The sequence below is a fragment of the Oncorhynchus clarkii genome, chromosome 27 (genome assembly GCF_045791955.1).
Source record: "Oncorhynchus clarkii lewisi isolate Uvic-CL-2024 chromosome 27, UVic_Ocla_1.0, whole genome shotgun sequence".
Taxonomy (NCBI): domain Eukaryota; kingdom Metazoa; phylum Chordata; class Actinopteri; order Salmoniformes; family Salmonidae; genus Oncorhynchus; species Oncorhynchus clarkii.
The window spans coordinates 33,135,451-33,150,450 of record NC_092173.1 but is presented as its reverse complement, the minus strand read 5'-3'; the positions used below and the strand labels follow the sequence as shown (position 1 = coordinate 33,150,450).

Genomic DNA, 15,000 nt, shown 5'->3' with positions numbered 1-15,000 from the left:
TGGCCAGGGATAGTGATAGACACAGAGATAGTGGTCAGAGATAGTGATAGACACAGAGATAGTGGTCAGGGATAGTGATAGACACAGAGATAGTGGTCAGGGATAGTTATAGACACAGAGATAGTGGTCAGAGATAGTGATAGACACAGAGACATTGGGCAGGGATAGTGCTAGACACAGAGATAGTGGTCAGGGATAGTGATAGACACAGATAGTGCTCAGGGATAGTGATAGACATAGAGATAGTGGGCAGGGATAGTGATAGTGGGCAGGGATAGTGCTAGACATAGAGATAGTGGGCAGGGATAGTGATAGACACAGAGATAGTGGTCAGGGATAGTGATAGACACAGAGATAGTGGTCAGGGATAGTTATAGACACAGAGATAGTGGTCAGAGATAGTGATAGACACAGAGACATTGGGCAGGGATAGTGCTAGACACAGAGATAGTGGTCAGGGATAGTGATAGACACAGATAGTGCTCAGGGATAGTGATAGACATAGAGATATTGGGCAGGGATAGTGATAGACATAGAGATAGTGGGCAGGGATAGTGATAGTGGGCAGGGATAGTGCTAGACATAGAGATAGTGGGCAGGGATAGTGATAGTGGGCAGGGATAGTGATAGACATAGAGATAGTGGGCAGGGATAGTGATAGACATAGAGATAGTGGGCAGGGATAGTGATAGACACAGAGATAGTGGGCAGGGATAGTGATAGTGGGCAGGGATAGTGCTAGACATAGAGATAGTGGGCAGGGATAGTGCTAGACACAGAGATAGTGGTCAGGGATAGTGATAGACACAGAGATAGTGGTCAGAGATAGTGATAGACACAGAGATAGTGGTCAGGGATAGTGATAGACACAGAGATAGTGGTCAGAGATAGTGATAGACACAGAGATAGTGGTCAGGGATAGTGATAGACACAGAGATAGTGGTCAGGGATAGTGATAGACACAGAGATAGTGGTCAGAGATAGTGATAGACATAGAGATAGTGGTCAGAGATAGTGATAGACACAGAGATAGTGGTCAGGGATAGTGATAGACACAGATAGTGCTCAGGGATAGTGATAGACATAGAGATATTGGGCAGGGATAGTGATAGACACAGAGATAGTGGTCAGAGATAGTGATAGACATAGAGATAGTGCTCAGGGATAGTGCTAGACACAGAGATAGTGGTCAGGGATAGTGATAGACACAGAGATGAGGTTCAGTACAGTCGGTTGGTATCTATAGCAGGTGGAAACACCTCCCTCCCTCCCTCTGTATTCTGCAGAGCAGTGTGTTGTGTAGCCCCAGTGTAAAGGACTCATCAGAGCACGCTAGACAACAGTGCTCATCTCCAGCAGAGAGCTTAATTAAAAGAGGGCTGCCGCCGAGGAGTGACATTTTACATGCTTCCAACGCCTCTCAGACTCTCAGCCTGCCGTTACTGCCAATGCAATTACTGAATTACAGGCCCAGCCCATAAAACAGACAGGGAAGGAACTGCAGCAAATAGGCAGGCGTTAAGGAAAATAGAAGGACGCTATTAAAGATTATATAAAGATTTACATGGAGTCGAGTTTGCGGAGTCTCTCTGTAAGGGGAGGGGGGCATTTCTACAGGAGATAGGAGTATAAGAGTGACACGCTAGGATAGAGAGCTATTGAACAATCAAATTGTGTGTACGTGTCTGTGTGTGCATGTACAGGTTTACAGTGTGTGTGTTTGCGTGTGTGTGTGTGTGTGTGTGTGTGTGTGTGTGTGTGTGTGTGTGTGTGTGTGTGTGTGTGTGTGTGTGTGTGTGTGTGTGTGTGTGTGTGTGTGTGTGTGTGTGCATGTACAGGTATACAGTGTGTGTGTTTGCGTGTGTGTGTTTGCGTGTGTGTGTGTGTGTGTGTGTGTGTGCGTGTACAGGTATACAGTGTGTGTGTTTGCGTGTGTGTGTTTGCGTGTGTGTGTGTGTGTGTGTGTGTGTGTGTGTGTGTGTGCATGTACAGGTATACAGTATGTGTGTTTGCGTGTGTGTGTTTGCGTGTGTGTGTGTGTGTGTGTGTGTGTGTGTGTGTGTGTGTGTGTGCATGTACAGGTATACAGTGTGTGTGTTTGCGTGTGTGTGTTTGCGTGTGTGTGTGTGTGTGTGTGTGCATGTACAGGTATACAGTGTGTGTGGGGCTCTCAGGGTATCCATCTCTTCTCTGTGAATCTGGACACACTGCAGCAGTCAGTCCGTCAGGCAGTCAGTCAGCCACAGCATCCTGGGGATTATTTTTCCCCTCTAAGGTCACCTCCTCAATGTCATTAGCCCAGAGCACAGCACAAATAGACAAGAAAAGAAAACTGACACTATGGATAACCACCAAGCTCAGCAGGCACACACATTCAGTCTAAGACTGCATCGTTTTCTCCAGACTGTCCTGCATTGCTGAAATTCTAGTGTTACTAGTCCAGCAAGTACCTATGTGTTGTTTGTGACAGTAGCATTCTCAAGCCCAGCTGGAGCTGTGTCACCTAGCATCACTTCTACCAGAGGGGCTACCGGAGAACACTGTTGAGGGCAGCTAACTATGGCAGGACCTGTGAGAGAGATAGAGGGATGGAGAGTGATGAGATGTGATCACTGCATGACAGGGGTGAGGAGAGGTGAGATGAGGAGAGTCAAAAATAGTGGCCATGTTTTAAGCTCAATGCTTTCACTGAAAAATGAAGAGAACTCGTATAGTGAATGCATCTGAAATCTCTCTGCCTTCCCAGTCCTTGGCCTTCTGGCTGTTTTAATGTTAACCCTTACCACAGACTGGAGGGACACAGTTAATGAGGGTCCTACGCATCCCTCTCCAATATGTCAGGCAGCACTGATCCAAAGTGACATGGCTGCCAGCAGGGTCCAGGACCAGGGGCCAGCAGGGTCCACGGCTACATTTAGATCCTGTAAGACACAGAGTAGTAATGCAGTAATGCTGCCCATGGCCAACGGGTTTCCAAGACTGTCCCAGCGATGGGTCTAGATGTGGTCTCTGCTCTGAGACAGACTAACCAGAATGCTGTGTGGTAGTAATCGGATGGAAGGAAAGAAGGAGTCTTCTGAGGAATGGAGAGCAGGGGAGAAAACTCCTTCTCTTTTTCCATTCTTTCTTGCTCTCTCTTTGGCTGAGGACATTACCCATGGGGCAATGCATCTCCCGATATGCCCAGACTATATGCTGTTGTGATGTTTAAGTAACAACTGAACCCCTGCAATGAAGAACCAATATGTGTGCGTTTTGAAAAATGCGGATATTGTCAAATATTTGTCTCTTTTGGAATGTGTATTCCACATCAAGAGTGTCATTACTGAAAGATCATGTCATAAAAAAAAAACATGTAGATTACGGGACTATGTCTGATCTGTAGATTACGGGACTATGTCTGATCTGTAGATTACGGGACTATGTCTGATCTGTAGATGACGGGACTATGTCTGATCTGTAGATTACAGGACTATGTCTGATCTGTAGATTACGGGACTATGTCTGATCTGTAGATTACGGGACTATGTCTGATCTGTAGATTACGGGACTATGTCTGATCTGTAGATTACGGGACTATGTCTGATCTGTAGATTACGGGACTATGTCTGATCTGTAGATTACGGGACTATGTCTGATCTGTAGATTACGGGACTATGTCTGATCTGTAGATTATGGGACTATGTCTGATCTGTAGATTACGGGACTATGTCTGATCTGTAGATTACGGGACTATGTCTGATCTGTAGATTACGGGACTATGTCTGATCTGTAGATTACGGGACTATGTCTGATCTGTAGATTATGGGACTATGTCTGATCTGTAGATTACGGAACTATGTCTGATCTGTAGATTACGGGACTATGTCTGATCTGTAGATTACGGGAGTATGTCTGATCTGTAGATTACGGGACTATGTCTGATCTGTAGATTACGGGACTATGTCTGATCTGTAGATTACGGGACTATGTCTGATCTGTAGATTACGGGACTATGTCTGATCTGTAGATTACGGGACTATGTCTGATCTGTAGATTACGGGACTATGTCTGATATGTAGATTACGGGACTATGTCTGATCTGTGAGTGGCCGAGTGGCTTTCTATAGGATGTCTCTTGATCAGAGAGGCTGGACAGCTGAACTAGCAGAATAAGTAGACATGATTAAATTCAGTACCCTATGAGTTATTATCCCCAACAGGCATCACAGCTTGCTCCAATGCACAATCTCAGAACGCCTTCATGTGGCATTTCTAGGAAAGATGTTATTTCCATCGACTGCTCAGGTCGAGCCACTCCAACCCGTTGAACAAAATGAATACACATTCTGAGTCAGACAGTGATTTTAATGGCCCTGAGCAGCTCAAATGATGAGCTGTTTTATCTGTATACATCTGTATGGGAATCAATGTTGGCACTTTCTCGAGTAGACTCAATCATGCAGGATTTCCCAGCTGCTCATGGAGTAGTAGTGCCTGTTTACCAAGTGTTTTTACTCAAAGCATAATGTTTACCTCTCAACATGTCTTATTATCAACCAACAGCTGGCCCTGCCATGCTACATCCTTCCTCATCAGGCAGCATAGCCCAAAATCCTCTCCTCTCCTCTCCTCTCCTCTCCTCTCCTCTCCTCTCCTCTCCTCTCCTCTCCTCTCCTCTCCTCTCCTCTCCTCTCCTCTCCTCTCCTCTCCTCTCCTCTCCTCTCCTCTCCTCTCCCTCTTCCACTTCCTCTTCCTTTCCCTCTCCTCTTCTCTCCCTGTCCTACCAGGCACATTCATCTACTCAGTCACTCAGTATACTTGGTTGCATCTCGGTCAGTCTGTCAGTCTGTCTGTCTTTCAGTCTGTGTGGTGTAATTGGCAGGAAACCTCCTCTGCGTCTTTCCCCTCCTTCCTTCCGGCTCTAAAGTGTCCATTCAGGGCTGAGCGGGAGGCGAGCATCAGCACAACCCAGCCCTATCTCTTATCAGGCCAGGCAGAAAGGGCCATGGGCACATTGTTCTTCTGTATCAGCCAGCTCCAGTTACCGCACGCTCTGCACATCTGGCAGCCGTCGCACAAACACTACAAAACAACCAGGCAGAAGAGGCAGATGCAACACATTGAAAACTGAAGTGGCCACCAAAAGATACAATTTCGGGGAAATAAATGCATCTTTAATTGTAGCGCTTGTTAATTATAGAGCGCTGTGAAGAGAGAAGACATGTAGCGGCTCATCACTATTTATTATGCAAATGTATTCCGTTTTAGTCACAATTAAGTGATTAGAAAGCTGTCTTTCTCTTTCTCTCTTTCTTCTCTTTGTTCTTCCTGTCTTTTTCTTTGCTTTTCAGCATATTACTGTAATGAAGCCATTACTTCTCCAAGTGAATTTTAATGAGTTTTTAACTAACATTTTAATGAGCTATACATTACCATAAAGCATGGAATAGCCTAAATTGAATTTGGGGATTGTACGTTGGAAGGATGGGGGGTGGTAAGAGGGGATAGGTTCATTAAATAGTTAATTATATTGTTTTTCCATCACACTGTATTCCATGGTATGGGCGTCCAGTAGAATACCCTGCCTGGTACTTTCTGTCTTCTGCCATTACGGTGCTGGCCAGCGGGGGCCTCATTAAGCCAAATTAGGACTGCTGGGTGAAAAACGATCTTTGAAGGAGGACTGTGTTAATGAGTGTTTGTTTAGGCCCTGTGTACAGAGGCAGGGACACCCTCACAGCGTGGGGCAGAGTGTGATGGAATGTGCCACCTCCCCCCTCAACTAGTTAATTGACACCCTCTGTCTCCTCTCTCTCTAATGTTTGACCTTCTGCCATGTTCCTCCTCTCATCATCTCTTGTTGTGTTGTCTTCCTCCTCCTCTACCCTCTACCCTCTCCCTCCTCTACCCTCTACCCTCTTCCTCCTCTAACCTTTACCCTCTTCCTCCTCTACCCTCTTCCTCCTCTACCATCTACCCTCTTCCTCCTCTACCCTCTACCCTCTCCCTCCTCTACCATCTACCATCTACCCTCTTCCTCCTCTAACCTCTACCCTCTTCCACCTCTACCCTCTACCCTCCTCCTCTACCCTCTTCCTCCTCTAACCTTTACCCTCTTCCTCCTCTACCCTCTTCCTCCTCTACCCTCTTCCTCCTCTACCATCTACCCTCTCCCTCCTCTACCCTCTACCCTCTTCCTTCTCTAACCTCTACACACTTCCTCCTCTACCCTCTACCCTCTTCCTCCTCTAACCTCTACCCTCTTCCTCCTCTAACCTCTACCCTATTCCTCTTCTACCCTCCTCCTCCACCCTCTACCCTCTTCCTCCTCTACCCTCTTCCTCCTCTACCCTCCTCCTCCTCTGCCCTCCTCCTCCTCTAACCTCCTCCTCCTCCTCTACCCTCCCTCTCTCCGCTTCACCTTTCACCACACTTACCTTTCTCTCTCTCCATCCCTGTTTATAACCCCATTAAAATATGTACATATCATCCCTGGCTATAACCCCATTAAAAGACGTACATATCATTGTCATATCACAACCTGTTTTCCCCCAGCACCATATCACACCACTCCATATGATATGATTTCCATATTTCCTGCATCTTATCTGGTGGGCTGACAGGTTTATTTAGGACACCCTGGCTGGTCATCTGCAGATAGGAGGACATGGGGTGAATTACATGATAGGATGAGCTGCATAATGCATCCATCTATATAGGTAGACCATAGAAACAGGTAGAGAGGGATGGTAGGGAGAGAGGAAGAGAGAAAAGTAAAGGGAGGAGAGGAGAGAGAGATGAGAAGAAGGATGGGGAAAGATAGATGTTGAGAGAGAAAAGAGATTCAGAGATTCACAGTGTTTAATAGTCACATTCACAGTATTTAATAGTGACATGAACAGTGTTTAATAGACACATTCACAGTGTTTAATAGACACATTCACAGTATTTAATAGTCACATTCACAGTGTTTAATAGTCACATTCACAGTGTTTAATAGACACATTCACAGTGTTTAATAGACACATTCACAGTGTTTAATAGACACATTCACAGTGTTTAATAGACACATTCACAGTGTTTAATAGACACATTCACAGTGTTTAATAGTCACATTCACAGTGTTTAATAGACACATTCACAGTGTTTAATAGTCACACGAACAGTGTTGCAGGTGTGATTGCAGGGTACAGTGAACATCTTAGGCTCCAACATGCAGGACTAAATGAAATAAAACAATGAACATGGAAATAAAAACAAAACAACAATAGCAATATAGAAATATAAATATCACTATATTCATTGTTACTGTAGCAGTGAATAATAAATACATGTCTATTGAGGTGAAGACTGTTAGGGGGGAATCACCATATGGGGGAGCAGCAGTCAGAGTAAAGACTGTTGGGGGGGAATCACCATATGGGGGAGCAGCAGTCAGAGTAAAGACTGTTGGGGGGGAAACACCATATGGGGGAGCAGCAGTCAGAGTAAAGACTGTTGGGGGGGAATCACCATATGGGGGAGCAGCAGTCAGAGTAAAGACTGTTGGGGGGGAATCACCATATGGGGGAGCAGCAGTCAGAGTAAAGACTGTTGGGGGGGTTGGGGAGGAATCACCATATGGGGGAGCAGCAGTCAGAGTAAAGACTGTTGGGGGGGAATCACCATATGGGGGAGCAGCAGTCAGAGTAAAGACTGTTGGGGGGGAATCACCATATGGGGAAGCAGCAGTCAGAGTAAAGACTGTTGGGGGGGAATCACCATATGGGGGAGCAGCAGTCAGAGTAAAGACTGTTGGGGAGGTTGGGGGAGAATTACCATATGGGGGAGCAGCAGTCAGAGTAAAGACTGTTGGGGGGGGTTGGGGAGGAATCACCATATGGGGGAGCAGCAGTCAGAGTAAAGACTGTTTGGGGGGAATCACCATATGGGGGAGCAGCAGTCAGAGTAAAGAGTGTTGGGGGGGTTGGGGAGGAATCACCATATGGGGGAGCAGCAGTCAGAGTAAAGACTGTTGGGGGGGAATCACCATATGGGGGAGCAGCAGTCAGAGTAAAGACTGTTGAGGGGGAATCACCATATGGGGGAGCAGCAGTCAGAGTAAAGACTGTTGGGGGGGAATCACCATATGGGGGAGCAGCAGTCAGAGTAAAGACTGTTGAGGGGGAATCACCATATGGGGGAGCAGCAGTCAGAGTAAAGACTGTTGGGGGGGAATCACCATATGGGGGAGCAGCAGTCAGAGTAAAGACTGTTGAGGGGGTTGGGGAGGAATCACCATATGGGGGAGCAGCAGTCAGAGTAAAGACTGTTGGGGGGAATCACCATATGGGGGAGCAGCAGTCAGAGTAAAGACTGTTGAGGGGGTGTGGGAACCAAGTGAATTTAAAACAATACAAATAATAATACAAACAGAAATAGTAATGTACATGTTAACAACTGTAACAGTGATGCATGTCGCTGAGGTGGGGGCAGAGTAAAAGTCAGTGGGGGAGGCTGTCCCTAAGGAGAGCAGCAGGTAAGCTAAGCAAACGTCGAGGGAGTGTGGGGGGAGAATATCCATAGGGGGAGTAGCGAGGAGGGGGATGGGGTGGGGGAGTGGAGGAGGATGGTAGAGGAGGAGGCCGGTCGCCAGACAGACCGGCCAGATTTGTGCAACTGTTTCTCTGTGCTGACCTCTGACCCCATAGAGGGATATGAGGGGGTAATTTCTGCATCTGGATGGGGGGCAGAAGTTACCACTGGCCAGCTGGCCCAATGAGCTGTCCGGAGATACACAGAAATCTGCCACTGAGACAAATAGAGGCCCTTTCTCTATACCACGCTGCACTCCATTACACTGCAGCCTTCAGCGTCTACAGCCAGTAATACAAAACACTAATATGGCTCCACAGATAGCTCTAGTATTTTTAGTGTAAAGTGACAGATATATTGCCTCTCTTGTCTAAAGGCACATAGTGGCATTGTAATAGCACTCTGGATGGATAGAGCAGAAAAAGCACTGAATGAAATGCTGCTATCATAGCTCGGAGCTAGCTATTAAAATACACTCCAGGAACAGTATGTGTGCAGTGTTTTTTCCTATCAGTGTGTGAATAGGAGGTGGTGGGGCTGGATGGTGGGGCTGTAGAGTGGAATGGCTCCAGGTCTGAACAGCAGTGCTGTAATCCCTGTGTGTTTCTCAGCCCTGACCTGTCTGGAAATGTATGCAGGGAGAGGGAGCCCTTTGCTGCATTGGATAGGAAAGAAATGTAATAACAAATAAACCTCTCACATGAGTAATTCAGATGGATGCCCTGTGGCTTTAAGAGAGGATGTGTACAGTTCAGTGTGTGTGTTTATGCTTGTGTGCTTGTGTGAGTGTTTGTGTTTTTTGTGTGTGTTTGTGTGTCTGTCTGTGTGTGTGTGTGTGTGTGTGTCTATCTGTGTTGTGTTCATTTGTCTTTATGAATGTGTGTTTGTGTATGTCTATGTGTGTGTGTCTATCTGTGTTGTGTTCATTTGTCTCTATGAATGTGTGTTTGTGTATGTCTATATGTGCATGCCTGTCTCATGGTAGTGTAGTCATATAAAACAGGAGGTAGGAGTGAGAACACAGTTACTAGAGGTAGACTAGGACTGAGAACACATTTACTAGAGGTAGACTAGCAGTGAGAACACAGAGTTACTAGAGGTAGACTAGCAGTGAGAACACAGTTACTAGAGGTAGACTAGGAGTGAGAACACAGTTACTAGAGGTAGACTAGGACTGAGAACACAGTTACTAGAGGTGGACTAGGAGTGAGAACACAGAGTTACTAGAGGTGGACTAGGAGTGAGAACACAGAGTTACTAGAGGTGGACTAAGACTGAGAACACAGTTACTAGAGGTAGACTAGGACTGAGAACACAGTTACTAGAGGTGGACTAGGAGTGAGAACACAGTTACTAGAGGTAGACTAGGAGTGAGAACACAGTTACTAGAGGTAGACTAGGACTGAGAACACAGTTACTAGAGGTGGACTAGGGCAGCAGGTAGACTAATAGTTCCACAGTCTGCCCTTCCCACTCCACTACTGTTCCACAGTCTCTTTTCCCCACTCAGTCGCTGTTCCACCATGCAAGTTGCAACTTGACTCTTTCCCATTTAAGTTTGAAAGTTGCCTTTGCGCCAGGTGCAGAGCTGCCTATTTACTGTGCTTTACCCCCTTCTGCTGCTACCCTCCACCCCACCCCTCTCCTGCTGCCTCCTTAGGTAGTTGGAGAAATAAATACATTTGCCTGCCGAGGGCGGATTCCTATTTTTCTGATATGGGTTTGTATCGCCTGCAGCCTGACTGACAGATCTAGTCTTTGCAGGCAGAAGGGTATGCATATATAAATATGTAATATTAATCACCAGTAAGTACACTGGCAGGAATTTGGGCCTTATACCTCCATGGGAGGTGAGGTGTTTTTGGAGGGGTAAGAGCTGGGGTTATCAGGGGGATAGAAATGCAATTACGTCTGACATCTGCCCGGCGATATGGGCCTCCATACCCGTAAGCCCTGGAGTTAGAGCAAGAGTTCAGAACCTGTATATACACAGATCATACCAGACACACACACACACACACAGCAAACACACACAAAAGCCACACACCTTCACACACACACACACATCCCAGAAATGTACTGCTAATCAGTAGTGGCGCAAAGGCAGATGGTCAGTGGTAATCATCATGGAAGCAGAAATCCTAGAAAGATGCTTTCTTTGGACGTTCTTCAGTTGTATCCAATCAGGATTGAAGGTCAGGATTTGAATGTGGGTGAGTTTTCCCTGCTCGTTTCCTGTACATGCATCTGTCCAAGGCATTGTGTTGATATTACAGAACCCAGAACCAACACACAGAACATAATCCTCTCACCTGAATACACATCATCTGTTTGAATGTGTGTAGCTGTTGGGAGCTCAGTGTTTGGAAGTGTGTCTGTTTGAATGTGTGTACCTGTTGGGAGCTCAGTGTTTGGAAGTGTGTCTGTTTGCGGAGGTGTGTTTGTTTGTTTGTATAGGGGAGGGGCTTGGTAGCTTCTGCAATACTGTAAAACATGTGTACAAACACACACACACATAATATAACATACACTTTGTCTAGTAGATCTTGTTTCAATGTCTGGACAAAAAACACTTGGCCGCCACATTCAAACAGGTCTCTGTTTGTGATGGAAACAGAGGAACCAGGCAGGCTGAGGCTCCAGTCTCCACCCTGTCTGTCTGTCTGTCTGTCTGTCTGTCTGTCTGTCTGTCTGTCTGTCTGTCTGTCTGTCTGTCTGTCTCTCTGGGGCTGGCTAATTACAGCAGCTCATGAGTGCAAAGTGCTGCATCCTAGCTGGACCAACAATAGGAGGGACCCCCACCGTAGCCACTGCTCTATACCTCTCTCACAATCCTTCTCTCTCTCGATCCGTCTCCCTTGCTCCCTCCCTCTCCCTCACTCCCTCCAACCAGAGAGGAGAGCTCTCTTTGTGTACTCTCTCCTCCCAGTCTGAGAGGATTTCATTTGAATTCGTGTCACACAAAAGTCCCCCTATGTACCATGTTTCCATCCCCTGGAAAATTGAGTTGAAAGCTTTTTCCCTCCCTCCCTTCCTAAATAAATAAATAAACATACCTAGTGGGCCTTGTAGAGGAGAGGAGAGGAGAGGAGAGGAGAGGAGAGGAGAGGAGAGGAGAGGAGAGGAGAGGAGAGGAGAGGAGAGGAGAGGAGAGGAGAGGAGAGGAGAGAAGAGGAGAAGAGAACAGAGGAGAGGAGAGGAGAGGAGAACAGAGGAGAGGAGAGGAGAGGAGAACAAAGGAGAGGAGAGGAGAGGAGAGGAGAGGAGAGGAGAGGAGAACAGAGGAGAGGAGAGGAGAACAGAGGAGAGGAGAGGAGAGGAGAGGAGAGGCGAACAGAGGAGAGGAGAGGAGAGGAGAGGAGAACAGTGGAGAGGAGAGGAGAGGAGAGGAGAGGAGAGGAGAGGAGAGGAGACGAGAACAGAGGAGAGGAGAACAGAGGAGAGGAGAGGAGAGGAGAGGAGAGGAGAGGAGCGCACTGGGACCTATTATGCCACTCTAATCCAACCCCTTCTCCCTGTGTGTGTGTGTGTGTGTGTGTGTGTGTGTGTGTGTGTGTGTGTGTGTGTGTGTGTGTGTGTGCAGGCAAGCACCACAGGGAATTTGCACAAGAACCTGTGGTGCTGCCCTTAATTTAGCTCTCCTCAAACATCCCCTTCTTCTTCTTTTATCCATCACACATGTCCCCAGATACAGGCTGGAATCACCGCCCGACATGACGGAATTCCTCATTTGGAATTCTGTGGATTTGGTTTGGGTTAAGCAGGAAAATGTCAGCTTGAGTGCGCCCAGCATGTTCTAGAATGATCCCAAGTTTGTGGCTTTAACAAGCAGCCTGAGCTTTTAAGGTAATCTTTTCTCTGTGAAGCAGCTCTTTATATCTGTTAAGTGGTTCAGTGTTTTCTGTAACACTGCAGAGCACAAGGACATTTACTAATATACACTATGTATACAAAACCTTGATCTTTCCATGACAGACTGACCAGGTGAATCCAGGTGAAACTATGATCCCTTATTGATGTCATTTGTTACATCCACCTCAATTAGTGTAGAAGGGGAGAAGACAGGTTAAAGAAGGATTTGTAAGTTTTGAGATTGAAACATGGGTTGTGTATGTGTGTCATTTAGACGGTGGATGGACAACACAAAATATTGAAGTGCCTTTGAATGGGGTATGGTAGTAGGTGCCAGCTGTATTGGTTTGTGTCAAGAACTGCAACGCTGCTGGGTTTTTCATGCTCAACAGATTCCCTTGTGTATCAAGAATGGTCCACCACCCGATGAACATCCAGCCAACTTGACACAACTGTGGGAAGCATTGGAGTCAACATGGGTCAGCATCCCTGTGGAATGCTTTCAACGCCTTGTAGAGTCCATGCCCTAATGAATTGAGGCTGTTCTGAGGGGAAAAGAGGAGGAAAGGGGGGTGGGGGTGCAACTCAATATTAGTAAGGTGTTCCTCAGTGTAGAAGACACTGATACTGGTGTAGTCTCTAGTAACTAATGGGGGTTGAGGAGTGTTGTCAACTGTTAACATGAGCAGCCATTGTGTGGTTTATAATGAGCAGGCCTGTTCTGTGTGTATGACAGAACACTAGACAGGCTGAGAGGGGATCTGTGTGATGAAAGGAATACCTGAGAGGGATTAGATAGCGGGGAACATGGTTTACCAGACCGCCCATGGTCAGTGTGTGTGTGTGTGTGTGTGTGTGTGTGTGTGTGTGTGTGTGTGTACTATGCCCATGGTCAGTGTGTGTGTGTGTGTACTATGCCCATGGTCATGGTGTGTGTGTGTACTATGCCCATGGTCAGTGTGTGTGTGTGTACTATGCCCATGGTCAGTGTGTGTGTGTGTGTGTGTGTACTATGCCCATGGTCATGGTGTGTGTGTGTACTATGCCCATGGTCAGTGTGTGTGTGTGTGTACTATGCCCATGGTCAGTGTGTGTGTGTGTGTGTGTGTGTGTACTATGCCCATGGTACTGAGCAGTGCTGCGCCCCTGTGAGCTCTGTGATGTGAGTGACACCATGCTCCAGGGCATTCTGTGTGTTCCTGTGAGCTCTGTGATGTGAGTGACACCATGCTTCAGGGCATTCTGTGTGTTCTTGTGAGCTCTGTGATGTGAGTGACACCATGCTTCAGGCCATTCTGTGTGTTCCTGTGAGCTCTGTGATGTGAGTGACACCATGCTTCAGGGCATTCTGTGTGTTCCTGTGAGCTCTGTGATGTGAGTGACACCATGCTTCAGGGCATTCTGTGTGTTCCTGTGAGCTCTGTAATGTGAGTGACACCATGCTTCAGGGCATTCTGTGTGTTCCTGTGAGCTCTGTGATGTGAGTGACACCATGCTTCAGGGCATTCTGTGTGTTCCTGTGAGCTCTGTGATGTGAGTGACACCATGCTTCAGGGCATTCTGTGTGTTCCTGTGAGCTCTGTAATGTGAGTGACACCATGCTTCAGGGCATTCTGTGTGTTCCTGTGAGCTCTGTGATGTGAGTGACACCATGCTTCAGGGCATTCTGTGTGTTCTTGTGAGCTCTGTGATGTGAGTGACACCATGCTTCAGGGCATTCTGTGTGTTCTTGTGAGCTCTGTGATGTGAGTGACACCATGCTTCAGGGCATTCTGTGTGTTCCTGTGAGCTCTGTGATGTGAGTGACACCATGCTTCAGGCCATTCTGTGTGTTCCTGTGAGCTCTGTGATGTGAGTGACACCATGCTTCAGGGCATTCTGTGTGTTCCTGTGAGCTCTGTGATGTGAGTGACACCATGCTTCAGGGCATTCTGTGTGTTCCTGTGAGCTCTGTGATGTGAGTGACACCATGCTTCAGGGCATTCTGTGTGTTCCTGTATTCCTGCCTCCGTTGGCACCTCCATTAACTCCAATCAGCTGCTACTTGTGCTAGACCAGTCAGATGATTTTTAACATCTCAGTTTAATACACATCAGGCTGATCCCCCCCATGCACTCACCACAGACACAGACACAGACATTGGAAGTCATTGGTAGACACCTAGCTAAGTATTTGATCAGATAAAGTGTTTTGTCATTGCATAGCCTTCTTTACAGGCTGACCCTCCCTCTCTCCTCTCCCTCTTTCTCCTCAGTGCTGCGTGATGACTTCAGACAGAACCCTACAGACGTGGTGGTGGCAGCGGGGGAACCGGCTATCCTGGAGTGTATCCCCCCTAGAGGTCACCCTGAACCCACCACCTACTGGAAGAAGGACAAAGTACGCATCGAAGACAAGGAGGACAGGATCACCGTAAGTACTACTACTAACTAACCACATAATACTAACTAACCATGTACTACTAACTAACCACATAATACTAACTAGCCACATAATACTAACTATCCACGTACTATTAACAAACCACATACTATTACTTAACCACATAATACTAACTAACAACTTAAAAATAACTAACCATGTACTACTAGC

The 15,000-nt window shown here is 46.8% G+C and overlaps 1 protein-coding gene across 1 annotated transcript in view; it reads left to right on the top strand.

The window, feature by feature from the left end:
- The window catches only part of LOC139385511 (roundabout homolog 2-like), a 344,996-nt gene that overhangs the window by 208,658 nt on the left and 121,338 nt on the right, over positions 1–15,000 (top strand). The window contains exon 3 of the mRNA XM_071130632.1: positions 14,663–14,820. Within this exon, the coding sequence (XP_070986733.1) occupies positions 14,663–14,820 (158 nt within the window). The remainder of the gene's footprint in view (positions 1–14,662; positions 14,821–15,000) is intronic.